Below are 19672 nucleotides of genomic sequence, written 5' to 3'. Positions count from 1 at the left end.
TCAAGATACATTACAGCTCAAAAACATGTCTGGATAGGTGGCCCTATTCCCACATCCTCAAATACAGGCCCTGACGGGGGTGAGTTCAAGTCTATCAGGCACAATCTATCTCTTGCTGACAGCCATATGGAGAAGCGCACAAAGAACAGACACTAAGAGATTAAAAAAAAAAAAAAAAAAACCTTCCAAAAATAAAGCAAGAAAACCCAAAGCAGAAAAGAAAAAGAAGGGCACTTCCTTACTGTGTGTGAGAGACGAGACTATTTCAACAGCTGATTCCACCCTCAAAGAACACAGCACACATAAAATAAATACAGGTCACCCAAATTAACAAATCATCATAACTGTCTAATACATCCTGGGCTGGCTGCGGAAAAACAAGATCATTCTGGATTTATATCTGTAAGTATGGGATTTCCTGGACAGCTAATATCCACAAACAATCAAACACAGGAGGAACACGGGGAAAAAGGCAGCATTATTTCAATTTTGAGCTGAGAGTCGTGATTTGTAAAGGGCTCAACAGGAACTGAAGCTGAAATCTGAAGCAAGGAAACTCTGTGACCAGACACTGATGGACATTTCTCTGTTTCTCTTGGCTCGGTCCAGGTTTTGAGGTCACTGGGTTTTGAACGGGAGGTGAAATGAGAATCTCACTAGCACCAAAACTTTGGAGATGACAACTAACTTAAAGCCCTCAGTTTAAATAAAATAATAATAATTTTTAAAAAATCTAATGATACTTCACTCAAGAGTCAGAGCTTTTTATGAGACCTGTTGCCAATATTAGTGTCTTGGAATGATCTCATCTTTCATCCTGGCTAAATTCCAACACACAATTTCATTAACCCAGGTACGGCAGGTGATAAAACTCATTTTTCCCTAAAGAGACAGCTAAAAAGTACCAGTTATACATTTATGAAGTACCAGCAATCAAAATTATGGATTTTCTAAAAGGTTTTTAACTACTTTTATTGAAAGGAAAATCGCTGTCTCAGACTTTTGTGACACTACTGCTAATAATAAATTTTACCATTTAGACATGGCCATAATATGGTAGCCACTGTCAATAAAAGTGTGCAGTGAAGACAATCCCTATCTTTTCAGTGATGCTTTATAATTACACACCGGAAGTGATCACGTGAAACACCGAGGCTAACTAACGACTTAAAACATAAGAACACATGGTCTCTACGGTGACACACTGTGCTGGGTGCACAGGCACAGTGATGTGCGGAACTGACTGGGTAGACAGAAAATTTTCAAATGCTTTCAAAGCCTATGAGGAAAAATTAAATTTCATTTGCATTTCTGACTAAAATCTGTTTGCTGACAGAAAAAAAAAATGCATTCCGATGTTACTTGCTTTTTTCTGAGCAAAGAGGTGGCACTGGGCCTGTTGTCTTTGGCAAACTTTGTCTCAACTTTTCTACTGAACATTCTATAGATCACTAGAGGGCGCTGTGGCATTTAGGCCATTCTGACCTCTCAGTGCTTGGAAAGGTCTTGAACTCCTGAACAATGTCGAAAGGTGAAAGGAGAGACTTTAAGGGGGAAGAAATGTTTCTTGGTACCACCTGATATTTCTTTTTCTCAAACCAACTCAAAAAGGCGTAAGGGGTAAAGTCAATCCATAAACATATTAAGCTCGTTGTGCAAAACTCCAAGACTTGTTGCCTGGGAACTGATGGGAGAAATTTTCCTCCCGCACCCCCCACCCCCGGTTCTGGAGATTGAAATGCAGAGGCGAGAATGGTTATTTGCATATGCCCACCTTCTAGAAGCTAGTCCCCCTCCACGTGCTCTCCTGTACTCACCAGAGGTAATTTCACTGCAGAACGTTCAGGCGTGCAAACCCAGAGCCACGAATAGGTTTCGAACAATTTATGATATCCGGCCTCCTTCGACATGTATTAGCATATACCTGGTTTCTTTAACATACACTTTGTTTTTCCAAAACCACAAACATCGGTGCTGGAATTTCATGTGGAAGCGCTTAAGGGGCTGAAAGTTAACACCTTTGTGATCCTTGCAGCCTCGCGGTGGCTGCGGAAACAAAAGCCTCTTTGTCGAGGCTTTCTTGAAATGTTTTCTTAACATGTTCCAAGTAGTTTTAGGCCGGGAACTAAAGTAAACAAGATGTTACCATGATAAAAACACTTGTGAAAACATCACAGAGCAGCACTTAGGAGTTTCTTGCACATAAAACTCTTCACAGTTTTCAGAAGTGAAATTCACAGGAAAAAAAATTTTTTTTCCGTTAAAAACTGAATTAGCGATGAAATGTCCTCTGCTGTCTCCAGCCCTCAACCTTTTTGAAAGGGTCAAAGTTCCACTGCTGGGCATTTTCTTGTGACATTTCCCTCCCTGTCTTCTCCAAGAGGACATATAAAATTTATTTTGGCTTTAAGAAGTAATGTACATCTGACTAACGTGTAAAGGAATTTGGGTTTTGATTGTCTGGCATGGTGCTCTTCTTCATAAGCAATAACCAAAAGATAAAAACAAAAACAAAATTTCTTTCAAATGGCTAATAAGCAAGGACCCAAATTATACTTTTTCCCAAACACACATGAGGGCCTGGTATTTGTGGAACTATGGATCTGTGTCTGATTTTACCCTCCAAGTCAGAAACAGGAAAATGTGATCATGATTTAACCTTCATATCCTCTCCCCACCTTGCTGAAGAATAGTATGCGCCCTTTTTCAAAGAGCAAAGAGGAAGAAGTATAGATTCCTGTTTTTATTGGTGAGGACTTTGACTTCAACCTGGTTAAAAAAGAAAAAACAAAAAACTTGATCCACGAGGGGTGTGGACAGGAGCACACTCGGAACTTTCACCTATCTGGATGGTACTGGGCTTGTTTTTGTTTTTCTGTTATCGGAGGATTCCAAGCAATGCAGGGCTGGCGGGCTGCAGTGAAGTTGAGCATGGGTACCTGCTGGTATCGGCTTCCTCCAACAAACACAACCGTCACATGATAACTTACGGTTGATAGATTAAAAAAAAAAACAAAAAACACTCAAACTGCAACTTGTTTTGAGAAGAAACAGGGAAATAAATGCACACAATAGACTGGGTATCTGCTGATTCTGATAAAACATCCCTCTGTTGGCTGGGAGGGAAAGCCAACAGGACGGTTATTTGTACAGTATTTATCTTTGAAATCAAGGGCCCTGTGGTATACCTCACCTTGGGAACAAACACTGCGGAATGATCACAGGAGAGTGTCAAATCTCTGGTTCTGATTTACCAACAGTTATGATATTTTTTCCTCAGGAAGAGGGAAAAAAAAAGGTCTCATTCTGAGACCTGAAACAAGCCAGTAGAGCGATGCCCAGGGAATTCAAGGATGTGGCTCAGCTGAAAACATAATGACACCAAAGAGAGTACCCTAGGTCAGAGGTCAGTAAACTGGTGCAAAGAAGGCAGCCACACCCACTTCTCATACAGAGTCCTATGGCTGCTTCTGTGCCCACAAGCTGAGTGCTTGTCTCGGAGACTGGGTGGCCTGTGAAAGTCCATCATATCGACTATCTGGCTCCTTTACAGGAAGGGTTTGCCAGCCCTGTCCAACGATCACCTTTGACTGTGTAGGACACTCTACTGAAATTTATGGTTAAGGATTATGTTAAAGAACAGTCGCTTCTGACATATTAAAGCTCTGCATAGTCACAACCTCTTCCCTAGGTACAAGGTCAGAAATGCTTGTAAGAAAGTGAAACTGAAAGTTGCTCAGTTGCATCTCTTTGTGACCCCATGGACTGTATAGTCCATGGGATTCTCCAGGCCAGATACTGGAGTAGGTAGCCTTTCCCTTCTCCAGGGGATAGTCCCAAACCCAGGGATCGAACCCAGGTCTCCCTCATTGCAGGTGGATTCTTTACCAGCTGAGTCACAAGGGAAGCCCAATGTTTGAATAGCTTCAATTATTTCTCTTTTTAAGAATACACTTAAGTAGATGAGAAAAGAAGTACTAATATTTTTCGACAGTGCCTGCTACGGACCAGACACCTAACATGATGTAACTTTTCACTCTCACAACCCTAAGAGCAGTTATTATTATCATCCCAAATCACACGTGCTTATACTGAGCTCAAATAACACACTCCTAGCAACTAGCTTCACGACCCATTCTGCCTTTCTTCAAAGCTTTCTTTATGCCTATTGCCGTACACAGTAAGCATACTGTTAATAAAATGAACTGCTTCTAACCAGGCGCTATTATATAACAGTTAACAGCAAGTCCTATGAAATCTCACTGTCTGGGTTTAGATCTTGACTCCACCTATTATTAGCTGTGTGACCTTGGGAAAATTATTTAACCTTGCTGTTCCTTAGTATCCTTATCTGTAGCTTGAGAGTAATACTGCAATAGTATCACTATAAGGTGGCTGTATTAACTGAGTTATATATGTAAAGCACTTCAAATTATGACTATACCAGGGGAGTGTAAAATTCAAATTTAGAAGATAGGTGGGAAAAAAAAATCTATGAAGCAACCTCTAAATCAAAGATAGAGCAGGGAATTTCCTGGTGGTCCAGTGGTTAAGACTTTGCACTCCCAAGGCAGGGAATGTGGTTTGATCCCTGACTGAGGAACTAAGATCCCACATGCCATGCAGCATGGCGATTAAACAAAAGGGAGTGCAGAGCAATCGACACTGTGTTAAGTAAGGGAGTCTTGAAAATCTAAGACCTCTAGTATCAATTTTCTAAAACTGTAAGAGAATACCTCTAAACTGGGATCATGGGACAAGGTCCTGCTCGTGGGCCCAGGAAAAAGGTGCTTTCAGAGTCCTACAAAATCTGGCAGTTTGAGAGAAATGATTCAAACATCACTTCCTGATACTGCTGTGATGTCATTCCAAGAAGCCATATGCCAAAGCTGGTTTCACTATAGCCAACATGACCACCCTTCAGACTGAACCAACACACGAAGGACGTGAACTCACAAGAGTTACTTACTTTTCACTACTCTAGGCCTTAAACTGGAAGACTGCTGTGAATTTCCAAGAGCTAAGATACCACTGAGGAAGAATATAAAAATCCTGCATTTGTCATAGACTGTCAATCAATGGGTAAACTTGGGAAAGCACCATGAGAACTCTAAGAACTAGAAGCAGTTTTATTATTCAGCATTTATTCTCCATTTGCTGCTTTACAAGATTCATTTTTTTACTTTTGGGAACCAAGTCTGTCATCCCCAGCCCCCATGTGGCCCCTGGGGGAGGAACAATTTATTGCACTCTGCAGGTCGGCATGTGACTCAAGCCTGGCTGCCTCATTATGACTGGTTCAGAGCTAGGACACCTACTCAATCTGGGCCAACGACAGTCCGCAAAGAACACTTTTCTGGAACTACTGAAAAAAGAGATGCACTCTGGGATCAATCAACTTGTGGCAGGTGAATCTGTCTTCTTTACTTTTACTTGGAAAAGAGCCTGACTAGGAAATCAACACAGAAGAAAACAGAGCTAAGGAGTAATGAAGCCATACTCCAATAACCTTGCTGAAGCATCAGGTCCAGTCACGCTTGCAGCCAGCTGTATTACCAGACCTCCTGGTTATAGGAGCCAATTATCAACCCCCAACACCACCCTCCTTTTCTTTGGTTTAAGCCAATTTAAGTTGGATTTCTTTAACTTGCAAACGTAAATATTCCGACAAACATGCATCAATAAGCAAGTACTAGGAACTAAAGAAGCAACAGTTGCAGGACTGCAGTGAGCATTTCAATTTCTTTGAGCAAACATGCCATGTCATGTGCAAAACCACACAAAATAATAGAGGGACATGAAGGAAAGTGAAAACTAAATGGGTGGTTTCCTATACAAGGGCCAGACTCCTAATATCCTTAGAAGAAAAATGGGCTTTTTTTAAATAGGAATCAAGTCTAGCCTCTACTCTGATGACCTTCAGATCCATTTCTTTAGAAATGGATGTGGTTTGAAAGTGTGTTGTCTTTTCGTGGAGGTATATTTGCACCCCCCCACTACATATATATATATATATACACACACACACACACACATATATATATACACCTAACATCAGCTCACATAATAAATGGACCTAAGATCTGAGTGGGAAATACTTTGCCTATTAACAAAAAATTTTAAGTGGTCAATTGGAAAATGCCCTTTTCCCTAATGACTCTAAAACTGAAACAAGTCAATAAGAATGTTGATAGTAATTCTATAGTTCTAGAAACTTTATAAAATAAATCATATTTACAGATGTTCACTGGCCATTCTATAAGGGAGTGAAATTAAACCAACATATTTATCAAAGTTAGCATTGGTACAGAAAGTGAAACTAGAATTGAAATGTTTCTGCCAAGATCTTTTTCTCATTATCAAAATACAATTAGGCAAGTGATTAGGAAATAAGAAAACAGAGATTCTACAAGAACGGATTTAGGAGAGAACAAGGCCCAGTAGCACTAACTTGAATTATCATAATTGTAAAGAGCTGTTGCTTAATTTAAAATAAAGTATCACTGCTCTTGAGTGTTAATATTTAGAAACAATTTTAACTATCTCTTTTCTAAAAAGTTTTAAGTACTTAAGTTTTTAATGACCACATAATGCTCTTGAAGTAAAATATTAAAGTGGAAAAGCACCAAAACAGATTCACAGGCTTCCATTCATTCGTTAAAAACATGATATTCACCAGAAGTGCTTGCAGGTAACACTGTATCTCTAAGGATGGCTTTATTAACATATTTGTACCCGGGTCCATAAAGATAGATACTGAGATTGTTCTAATAATATAAAGATCTTGCAAAACCAGAGACCTGCATGTAAATCAGCCCACCTCTATTATGGGGCTTGAATGAGACAGAAAAGTCAGAGGCAAAGACCCCCCACTGCCTGCCCCCAACACCCAGTTTGCAAACCATCATGCACCTGTATATACAGGAGTTTTATACATGCATATGTTTGCTTGCTGCATGATATATAAATATAGTGAATATAATGCAGTATTATACTCAGTCCATACATCAATGATTCAATGATACTACGAATATATTTATGTGATGTCAATAATGCAGGGCAGTTTCATCTCAATATTTTTAAAGGGCAAGGCACTGTATATGAAGGAAATCTTATGATGTAGTGCAGAAGCATCTCATTTCAGCTTCGAGAGGGTTAATACACCATTTACTCAAGGGATGCTTAATCAGTGGTATAGATTCAAATGGGATAGCCCAAGTTTCAGCCATACTTTAACTGCAGGAATTAAACTGAATCCTTTTCCCTATAACAACAAGAATCCGAACAAAAGCCAACAGTGATACAGAAAGGTAAGAATCAAATTGGTAGCTTTTCCTGGATGTTTGTAAAGTCATTTGTGAAGAAACAAAGAAGAGGCCCAATCATCAAGTTGTAATTGGCCAGTAATTGACACCAATTTTATAAAACTAGCTAGTGCCTGTGTTATTAATTTAATATGGAGGGATGTGAGTAAAAGCAAAGACTAAATTACTACATGTTTAACACTGGAACAATTTTTACTTAATCACTGTCATTCTGAGAAAATAAGTAAAGGATCTTACGTATAGGATCTAACTGCCCTTGGATATCAATCTTTTCCACTTAACAAGGCAACACTCAATAGATTTGTAAAACTATTCCTATGACTATGCTAGACATGGTGATTTTGAGTCTATCTTCAAAATGGTGGTGTGAAACCCTGCATCAAAGAGGCATTTCATGAGGAAAAGCATGAACAGTGGGAGGTGATGGCTACGTCTAAGAAGAAAGTGTTATCAAATCATTCTTACTTTAGAAATGACTGGAAATCTTCACACACTGCTTCACAGCCAGGCCACTTGCACACACCGTGTCCATACAGAGGATGGCTATGCGGATGCTCCTCATGGGACAAACTGAAAGAAAATACACAGAGGACAAGAGAATGAATCGGCTGCCCAGAACCATCCCACCAGACATAAAAGGCAAGAGGAGCCGGCCCATGTCGCCAAAATGCGAACACAAACCAGCTCGTGCTTTCCTCTTCCCGAGGATTTATGAAGTACTTTTGCAGCACACTTTACTTACAAAGCAAGAGCTAAATTTCAAAATGTGAACAGTCCAATATTAGAAATGTTACCATCACATTTGAAAAGTGCTCAACAGTCTTTTGTTAAGAGGCAGACCTCTCTACTCAGACTACAAAGGATTTGTTAAAAGGTCAGAACTTTATACCTATGGCTGATTCTTGTTGATGTTTGACAGAAAACAACAAAATTGTACAAAGCTATTATCCTTCAATTAAAAAATACATAAATTTTTTAAAAGGCTAGAACTTACCATGTAGTAGTGGGAATTATAAACTGTACTTGATTTTGAGATTCTCCCCAGAACATTATAAAATTTTTCTCTCCCTTCTACCACAAAGAGCATCCCCCAAACTGTACAGTCTTTTCACAAGTTAATTTTACCAAGCAGAGTACAATAAAATAATTTAGAATATAGAATGAAATAATTGAGAAAGACAAATGTATCCAAGTAGATGATTAACTTAACAACAACAACAACAAAAAGCTAACTGGAGCAGGAAGATTCTACCCCTACAATGATTGAACCAAGACTGGGAGAAAACTTGGCACGAACACAAAGGGCTTACTCCTCCACTGGGGCCCAATCAATAGCTAATGATTTGGCCACACGGATGCAGGTCATAGGATGCTTTGATCCATGCCACGTGGTGCTTAGAAAAGTGTATCTGCTGTACTTGCTGATGAACCATATTCGCAAATATTTTCTCCGTTAGATTTCTGCATCCAGACGTTTTTCAGACAAATTATTTTTACAGTCGTTCCATAACCTTAGACTCCATCAAATAGAAATGTAAAACTAACATTAAGAGTTCCGTTTGGTACTAAAGCACATTCTTTTCAAGGAAAGGGCTATTTTGCAACTTACTCCACTGCCTCTGCCAGACTCTGAACTTCAGGCACACTGAATTATAATTACACACACACATGCACACACACGCAAACACATGACACACGCATGAGGGGCTTGTATTTTATATAACTGCCAGGATGTGTATTCATGTATTTTACCGACTCACATGCATAGAACAGGCATACACACATGGCACTTGTCCCTACTCACAACGTAATTAATCCACAGCGAGCATCTTATGACATTTAAACTAAGGTCATTAATACTAAGCACACACCTTAACAAAGATCCACAGGTCTCTTTGTGGCTCTTAAATGATTCACTTGGAAACCTAATATCATTTTAAAACAATAAACAACTATTTTGCCTGACAATAGAAAACAAATCTGAGAAACAACAACAAACAACAAAAAAAAGGCAAAAGCCTAAGTTAGGAAAAGCACTGAAAGGTGCCCTCATGGAAGAGAGAGAGTAACACAAGTGAACTAAGGTAGTTACAGTGAGATTTCTAAAGCCCAGCAATAAAATGACACTCTCTGAGCAGGTAAAGGGGTGAAATTCCATTGGAATGAAGCAAAGAATGACTACCTATCCATGTTCATCTTCTGAATTAAAAAAAATAAAGGATGGTACAAAACGGAATTAAAAAAAAATTACTGGCAATATTTAAAATCCAAGAATCCTTCTAAGTAACAAGATCCTCAGAATATCTGAGGGAAGGAAATCATTTAAAAAGAAAATTGTTCCAAACCAATATCTTACAAAGGAAAAAAAGAAAAAAAAGCAACCCAACCACAGTAACTCTTTTCTTTACCAATTTTGTGAAGATTAAAGTATTTTCATAATCCTAAAAGAATTAGTGTATATTTGTTGTACAAACCTTGAAAAGAAAAAAAAAAAAAATTACCCCCGAATACACACAAATACATTTTTAATAAATTAAGGCATGGAGGTTTGTATTATTCTTTCAAATTTAAGATAATTTTGTAAATAATGTGTCTTGTTATCAACTAATTAACCCTTAAAAGCCTTATATATCGATGCATAACAGCTTGTCATATACCATCTCAGGTCAAATTACCTGCCAAAATCAATGTAACATTCCTCCATTTTGGACACTGAGGTTCCCTTCATGTTTCTAATATTTATGAATAATGTCAGAAATAAAATTTACCGGGCCAAACATCCCAGTACAGAGCTGATTTTCACCAGAAGATACATTCAGAGAAATGGAACCACTCTTTGAAATCAGTCCTAAGTTTTAACACTGACCACAGATACTTTATTAAGTAGCTCTTGAGAAATGCTACATGCTGAGTACATTCTTAGTCATTGTACCTACTTTGTGTGATTCTTTAGATTAGAAATGAAGAAACTCAACTAATTTAGATATAAAATTAACCTCACTAGTTACAAATTGCCAATGGTTACTCATCAGTGCTTTGTGGGTTAAGCCAAGAAGGTTCTCAGTTATAGTGTGAAAGAAAGTAACATGTCTTCACTAGAGGAATTTACAACTAGAAATAAAATGCACATAATTTAGTAACTTTACCACTCCCACTCCCTACCCCCCAAAACATCCCTTGTAACCTGAATTATTTGTAATCTGAATTAAAAAACTACTCTCCACTAAGAATGTACATTTGGTTCAACTGAATATCCTTATCAAAGGAAGGATAGATGACAACTCACTGAAGCTTCACAAGGGTAACCATTCACATCTGAAGGCTAAGAGAAATGCCAACTCCTGGCGCGCATACAAATTTACATACACAGCAGACCTCTTGAAAACGTGCTCTACCTTAAAACTGTATTTTTATCACAAAACCATTACATGATCTTATTTTTAAAAGTTCACTTCATACTGTGTTGGCTCCTCAACTTTGCCCCAACTTCACCCCACACCTAGCACACCCCAACCCTGGTCAACACTGCAGGTGCCCTGGCAAGGCTGTGTTCTCTTTCTCAAGCATTACTAGTTTACAAACATGGACACGGGCTATCCCTCCCACGGTCACTTGCTTTCCCTATGTGAACACTTCATATTTTATTGGAATACACCTGCTTTACAATATTGTATCAGTTTCTGCTGTCCAACAGCGTGAATCAGCTATATGTATACATATATCCCCTCCCTGGTTAAGCCCCGCTGCCCCTAATCCCACTCCTCTAGATCACCACAGGGCACCGAGCTGAGCTCCCTGTGCTCCACAGCAGCTTCCCACTAGCTGTCATTTCACACATGGCAGTGCACACATCTCAGTGCCACTCTCTCAACTCATATACAACGGACTGAAATAAAGCGCCTGGCTTTGCAAGGAAAAAGAACAGACTGGCAGCGGTGCCGGGAAGAGCCTCTCTGGAAAGACACATAAGAAATACTGCGATACTTGTTCCCTCTGGGGCATGAGGGGAGTAACGAGGGGAGTAGAGAAATGAAATTTTCACTGTATCATTTGTATCTTTTGATGTTTTAAATTTTGTGCATGACAGGTATGTTTTTCTGTGCAACTGTTCAATATTTATAAAAACACATATACAGACCCACACAAGCCCACACAGAAACATATATATGTATGAAAAAAATCAAGTGCTGTCTACGTGGGACTCACTCTCCAGAATGATGCTGGTGTAAGCAAATGTGGTACCTGTGCTGTCTGTGTGACTAGGTCTTGCTTCTGGCCTTTAGTCATTCTGGATGAAGCACCCTCAGACCTCACCAGGTGTACCCCTGAATGGGAGTTTTTCTGTTTCACCAGAAAAGTGGAAACAGTTTCTATTCTTACTGCCTTTTGGGCATGCCAAAAGGGATAAGACAGGAAATTGAAAAAAATAAATAAATAAATAAGAGTACGGCCACTCCAGTATTCTTGTCTGGAAAATCCCATGGACAGAGGAGCCTGGCGGGCTGGGTCGCAAGGAGTCAGATACAACTGAGCAAACACACGCACACACACAAACACACACACACACACACACACACACACACACACATACGCACACATGAATATGGAGGACCAGACGTGATCTTGTAGTAATCTAATCCAACACCCATATTTTCAGATGAGTAAATAAAGTTTAATAAACGAGCATGGGAATTTTTAAACTTGAATTAACTCAGAATTTCATTTTTATGCTGAAACTTGGTGGGAAAATGACCACCTCAACATGGTTAGATAAAGCCTGTGACTTAGTCATTTAAATCAACTGTTCAAAGGGGAGCTCACTGATGTGAGAAGTATATAACTTCTGAAAAGCTGCCAAGATCAGTTTTGAATAAATGCTGAATAAAGTGTTGAATAATGGATGAATAAATAGATATATTTGATTTTAAAGGGATCTAAACATGCTTCCCCCAAAATTAACCTTCAAAAGTGTAAGGTCAATTGTTTAACAGATGATGTCTTATTATGAACTCCCAGGTTGAAAATTTTTAGGGGCAGGGATTGCATCTAATTCATCTCTACCTACTCAGTACCTTGCACATAACGTGGGTTCAGTTAATGTTAGATGGACTGGTGAATGAACAGACAATAATTATATTATTCTATTTAATTTCTGTGTGCACATATAGGCAATAAATATTTGCCCTTTAAAAAAATTCTTGAAGGTTGGGACCAGAATGATGCTAACTGACTCGAAAAAACAGCATTCTGGCACTTTCTATTATTTAGCTTTATTTCAAATGTATAAAATACAAATAGTACACAGTCAAAAAAAAAAAGAAGTGATTTAAATTTCTTCTGATAATCCTTGGTATGTAAAAACTAGATATATTTATTAACACAATAATAGTGACAACATTTCAGGTTAGAAAGAATCAACTTGCCACAAAAAGTATAATTACACAAAAATATGTAACAATTTCTAATATTACATAATATTAAATATGCTCTATATTAGTATGATATAATGGCATCACTGACATTTATTTAAAACTTGTTTTGGTATTTGTTCTTACTATGTCAAAGTATACCAGCCAGAGCCTTAATTTCAACACTGTCTTTGGCCTTTGATAAGATTTTAAATATTGGTATGGGTTTTCACCTGTGATGATTCACTAATACCTTCTCAAGTTCGCCACTCAACAAAAATTTGAACTAGAATCACTGCTAAAACTAAGAACAACTTCTTACTTCAATCTGTACACTTTAGTGGTCTTTATGCTCTAAGTCCTGTAAGCTAATTTTCCCTGTGGTAACCAAGAGAAGACTCTTCGAAGGAGAGGAAAAACACAGAACCTCAGAGAAAAGGGAACCCTCCTACACTGCTGGTGTGTTGTAAACTGGTACAGCCACTATGGAGAACAGTATGGCGGCTCCTTACAAAGTTGAAAATAAGAGTTAAGATATGTTCCAGCATCACACTCCTGGGCATATATCCAAGGGAAACTCTAATTCAAAAAGATACAGGTACCCCAATGTTCACAGCAGCACTATTTATTAATACAAGAGTGAAGACATTGCAGAAACCTAAATACCCACTGACAGGTTAAAGGATAAAGAAGACGCGGTACATACACGCAATGGAACACGACTCAGCCGTGGAAGACTGAAATGATGTCATGCGCAGCAACAGGGATACTGTGCTCAAAGATTAGCACAGTAACTGAAGTACGTCAGACAGAGAAAGACAATTGTGCATCACTTATATGTGGAATCTAAAAAATGACACAAATGAATTTGTTTACAAAACAGAAACAGACTCACAGACACAGAAAAAGAACTTACGGTTACTAAAGGGGGAAACGAGGGGGAACGACAAATTAGGAGCTTGGGAGTCACACGTCCGCACACTATATATAAAATAATTGACGAGGACCTACTGTGTAGCACAGGGCATATCTCAGTATCTTGTAATAAACTGCAATGAGAAATAAGAAGAAGAAAGAAAAGCAGACACCTCACTGTACCTCAATGTCTATTTTCCTGCACGCTAACTTTCATGTCTGTATATGAACTTTCACCCTGTTTGTTTTTCCCCTTTTCCAAATTTCCAAATTTGTCTTCTTTTATTTTTCTCAATTTCTGATTCACCTGCAACAAAAGTCTGCATCTGTGCCCATTAGGGCTTATAACTTCTCCCCTTTGCCCTCACCATCAACCCCAAATTATAAATTGTATTTCACTTCATTAGCATGTTGTTTGACATATAAAGTTCCAGAAGACTGTTAGTCATTTTCTAATGGCTCAAAATGATGGAATACATTTTTCTAAGTTTTACTGAGGTATATTCATATTCCTCAATGAAACTGATGCTGGAAAAGATAGAAGGCAGGAGGAGAAGGGGATGACAGAGGACAAGATGGTTGGATGGCATCACCAACTCAATGGACAGGAGTTTGAGCAAGCTCCGGGAGATGGTGAAGGACAGGGAATCCTGGTGTGGTGCAGTCCATGGGGTTGCAAAGAGTTAGACATGACTGAGCTACTGAACAACACAGTCCATATCCCAGACAACTCACTGAAAGTACATAATTCAGGGAGTCTCCTGGGTTCCAGTGGTTAGGATTTGGCACTTTCACTGTGAGGGGTGGGTTCAGTTCCTGGCTGGGAAACCAAGATCCCTCAAGACTCGAGGTGCAGCCAAATATAACTTACTAAATAAAGTACATAATGCAATGCCATATATAAAGTATATAATGCAATATTCACAGAGCTGTCAAAGAATTACCAGAATGTAATTTTAGAACATTTTATATCACACCAAAAAGAAACATTGTACCCATTAGCAGTCACTGCCCTAGTCCCTGTCAATCACTAATCAACTTTCTGTTTCTAGCGATTTGCCTATTCTGAACATTTCCTATAAACTGACTCATGTAGCAAGTGGTGTTGTGTATCTGGCTTCTTTCACTTATCTTGGTGTTTTGAAAGGCCACACTGTGGCGTGTGTCAGCGCTTCATTTCCTTTTTTATGACTGAATACTATTCCTCTGTGTGTACAGAACACATTTTGTTTATCCACTCATCTGCTGATTAACCTTTGGGATGGCCCCACATTGTGGCTACTGTGGTGATAGTGGTGATATTATAATTCACATTCATGTACCTGTTTGAGAATATGTTTTCAATAATCTGGGGTGTATATTTAGGAGTAGAACTGCTGGGTCATGTGCTAACTCTATGTTTAACATTTTGAGAAACTGCCTGCCTAGTTTCCAAAGCAGCTGCCCACATCCTTGCCAATATACTTGCCAACTGTCTTTTCCATAGCCATTCCAGAAGATATAAATTGTTACCTTTCTGTACTTTTGATTTATGCTTGTTTAAAGATTAATGATGCTGATATATACAATATTACTGTCATAAAAAGGAATGAAACTGTGCCATTTAAGGAGATGTGGATGGACCTAGAGACTGTCATAGACAGAGAAGTCAGAAAGAGAAAAACAAATATTACCTATTAACTCATATATGAGGATCTAGAAGAACAGTATAGACCTTATTTACAAAGCAGAAATAGAAACAGACACAGAAAACAAACATATGGATACAGAAGGGGAAGGGGAAGTGGGATGAACTGAGAGACTGGGATTGACATATATGCACTACTGATACTATATATAAAATAGGTAACTAATACAGCACAGGGAACTCTACTCAACACTCTGTGGTAACTTAAATGGGAAGGAAACCCAAAAGAGAGGGGATATATGTGAACATACAGCTATTCACTTTGCTATGCAGCAGAACCACAACACTGTAAAGCAACTGCACTCCAAGACAATTAAAAAAAAAAACAAGGTTGAGGACTCTGATCATTTGTTCATGTGCTTATTGATCATTTGTGTACCTTCTTTAGAGACTGTCGATTCAGACCCTTTGCCTATCAAAAAACACTGGGTTCTCTTTATTTTGGAGCTGCAAGCTTTCTCATGTATATATTTCTGCATGCGAGTCCATTATGAGATACAAGATTTGCAAACACTGGTGACCATTTTATAGACTGTCTTTTCAGTTTATTGGTGGTATGCTTTGAGGCAAGAAAGTTTTACATTTTGATGAAGTACAATCTTTTTTCTCCCCGCTTTAGTTCCTTGTTGTGCTTGCGGTGTCACATTTAAAAAACCACTGACTGATTCAAAGTAATTAAGTCTTCTTCTGTATTCTCTTCCAAGAGCTGTAGCCCTCACATTTAAGCGAGTTTGAGTTAATTTTTATGTTTTATGTGAGGCAGGTATAGAACTTGTTACTTTTGCATGTTGTCCCAGCAGTGTTTGATGAAAAGATTATTCTATCCCAAGTGAGCTGTGCTGGCACTTTTGCCAAAAACCAAATGAACATAAGTGTAAAGATTACAGTTTGTTTTCTTTACATATATATTTTTGTTGCTTCACTTTTGCTGATTTTCTTTTTTCCAAATATATTATCTCCATTCTCAAAAGAATTTATGATCATAATTTAAAGTAATTTTGACATCACTTTAGTATAATTTTTGAAGTCTGACTGGGGGAGGGGAGCGGGGAAAGGAGATAAATTTTAATAAAAATAAAACCCGAGCAACCAAATATTTTGAGGAACGAATGCCTAGGGACGACTTTTGTTCTCCAGATTCTGTTGATCCCGTGGTGTGCTGAAAAATCATTTCAGAATGTACTACTTTGTGGATCTCTCCACCCAACACATGAATGGAGTGTAACAACCTTTTCCTGAGGGCCAGCACTATGTGGAGCGATGGGTACCAGGTGAATAAAGACTTTGTTCCTCATTACAGAAGTGCTAAAAACCAGGAACCTTGCAAGTCACTTAACTGTCCTGCCTTCCAACTCCTCATGTCACAACCACAGGGAGTCACAAGTGATGCCCCTGTTGCTTCTCTAGGGGGAAGGCCTCCACCAAACTTTCACTAGCTATGCGGATGAAAGGGGGTGTGAGCAAAAACACTATCGAAGCATTTTTGCAACTAAAATACTTTGTTTTGTGGGATTCATTTATACTATTACTCTTCTGAGTTCGAGAGTAGCAAAGAAGAGGAGCATTTATAAGATGATGAAGTTCATTTATGTTCATGATGTCACTTTGATAAATATAAAATTGTTGAAAATATACTTAGGCAGAAAAAGTATTGTTTTATGAGGTTATAAATTAAATTCTTTGAAATATATAATTTATAAATACATATGGATATATTATAATAAATATACACATCATATTGATATTTATGTAAACATTATATGCAATGTATTATATATTTATATGAAATTTTTATTGTATATACATTACTTTGAATTATATATAAACTAAATTCTTAAAGAAAAACACATTCATGAATGTATTTATCAATTAAATATATTTATAAATATATCTATACATACTTATAAATTATATCATTGTTTACAAATGGTGTCATGTTAAGGTGTGTAACTTGTTATTGATAAGCAATAAAATAAATTGGAAAAAAAAATGAATAAGGAGTAGTTGCTGAATGAGATTTGGTTAAAGAAATGATAGCTATGTCCTTACCTCTGAGGGAGAGCAGGAAGCTACCTTTTTCTAAAGCATTCCCCACGCCCTGCAAATACACACACCAAAAAGCACATGCACTCCCCTTGGCCACCTCCTTTGACTCAGAAGCTGTTCGGCGCTTCCCTTTCCCCACTGGCCACCATCCTCTTTCCCACCATGCTTTAAATTAACAACTTACACAAAACCCATCCTACTTTCTTTCTTTCTCTTGACTTCTTGGTTCTTATCACATTTCCCTGCCCCCTACTTTACTACTCTATCCTACTCACTGAGATTTGAAGTAACATCAAATTTCTTAAGTCTGAATATGGAGTCCAAATTTGATTTTGAATGATAAAGTGATACCTGAAAACAGCATCAGACCTCAGAAGTTTTAACACTAATTTTCAAGAACAGATATCAAATATTTGTGAATATTCAGGAAGTCAACTTGAACGATATCAAACTGGGTGAGCTGGCTTTGGAATTTGATCATGCTGCTAAGTCGCTTCAGTCATGTCCAACTCTGTGGGACCCCATAGACGGCAGCCCACCAGGCTCCCCTGTCCCTGGGATTCTCCAGGCAAGAACACTGGAGTGGGTTGCCATTTCCTTCTCCAATGCATCAAAGTGAAAAGTGAAAGTGAAGTCACTCAGTCGTGTCTGGCTCTTCGCGACCCCATGGACTGCAGCCTACCAGGCTCCTCCGCCCTTGAGACTTTCCAGGCAAGAGTACTGGAGTGGGGTGCCATCGCCTTCTCTGGGAATTTGATCATGGATGACCAATTAAAAAAAAAGTAATGTAGATTTCACAATAGCAAAAGAAATGATTACTGACATACTGAGGACAATTTTCCATCTTGGAGTCTATTATTTCGAGTATTTTTCATACTAGGGAATAATGCCTCAAAATCAGCCAGAAGTCAAATCCTACACTCTTGTAGTAAATAAGAGGACAGGTCCAGTCTCTTCATGTGTTATACTATAGTGTGTGTGCTGGGGGGTGGTGGGGGTTGGGAGGGAGGTTTTCATCTGTTTAGGAAAGGGAAAACGGTATGTGGGAACAGGGAAAAGGGTGACTCTAGCATTGTATCTGTTTTCCTGGTGCCTTTGTGAAAATGACCTTTGTCCTTTAGCTTTCACTGAGGACACTTCAAGAAGCAGATGGACTGCTTCTGAAGAGATGGGACAAGATTCAGGCAGTGCATTTAGAGCACACTGCCTTAAGTTTTGGATTTTTAATCGTTTCAGAAATACATCATCCTTAGGTGTTTATTAATCAGGTTTCCGAAAGCAAGCTGGCAATCAGTTCTATCATCAAAGAGAATGGTGTTTTATTAAAGCCCATTAAAGGGCCAGCTCTAGAGCACAGAAAGATGGGAACGCTCTCCAAACTGGGAGACACAGACGCTTCTCTCTCTTTCACTCTCCCACGCAGTGAGTCCCTGACTCTCCTTCCCCACAACGCTCATCATCTCAATTTTCTGCTGCTTTTCAGAACATGTTTAATTAGAGGATTTCACATTCCCTTGTGATATGATATTCATGAGGAAAACTTGCAATTGGAGTGACTGTGAATTAGTCTATTAAGTGCCAGATTTGTGCTTTTAAACAATGATGGAGATTATTGTTATTATCTGCTCTCAATATTGTGCCTCGAGAAGTGAAGTCTACCTTAACTAACTTCACATCTGAAACACAAGCTATTGACTATTTACATCTGGGTTTTTTTTTTTTTTCTGGAAATACAAATTATCTTGAAAGAAATATGGGTCACCTTTCTGCAATGGTCCTCAGGGAATGGCCTACTAACATAGTGACTTAGATGAGTTAGAGTGATATACAAATACCCTCACTTTTGTAGGTAAGGGTTTATGCTTGTGTGTACTAGAAAAAAAAAAAGACTAATATATCAGATTTGTGACTTCTCAGTGATAACTTTTTATAAAACCCATTTAACTTCATCGATTTTAAGAAAAAAAAATAAAAACACATATATGCAGGTATGGCAAAAGTTGAAGGTGGCAAGAGAATGACTCAAAGACTTGTCACCTGGGATGAAAGGATTAAAACTGGGTCTACAGGTAAGGATACACACTCTTTCCTTTTTTCCAGGGCTAATCACAGAGTAATGCTTCTCAAATTCTATCACAGATGTAAACTGCCTGGATATCTTTTTAACATGCAGATTTTGATTCAGTAACTCTGGGAGGGGACCCAAGATAATACACGTTCCTGTGTCATAGCCTGGACCACAACTTGAGTGCTAAGGATCCAGAGAATTCCCTGTTCTGAATCTGTCCTAA

General features: G+C 38.4%; 1 protein-coding gene across 29 annotated transcripts in view; it reads right to left on the bottom strand.

Annotated features, from left to right (window-relative positions):
* Positions 1–19672, bottom strand: part of FOXP1 (forkhead box P1) — a 627865-nt gene that overhangs the window by 48533 nt on the left and 559660 nt on the right. For all 29 annotated transcript variants that reach the window (XM_061397383.1, XM_061397378.1, XM_061397377.1 and 26 more), the window contains one exon: positions 7791–7895. In XM_061397383.1, the coding sequence (XP_061253367.1) occupies positions 7791–7895 (105 nt within the window). The remainder of the gene's footprint in view (positions 1–7790; positions 7896–19672) is intronic.

Source organism: Bos javanicus, chromosome 22 (assembly GCF_032452875.1).
Source record: "Bos javanicus breed banteng chromosome 22, ARS-OSU_banteng_1.0, whole genome shotgun sequence".
NCBI classification, from domain to species: domain Eukaryota; kingdom Metazoa; phylum Chordata; class Mammalia; order Artiodactyla; family Bovidae; genus Bos; species Bos javanicus.
Note: the sequence above shows the minus strand (reverse complement) of the source record. Positions and strands in the feature narration are given on the sequence as shown.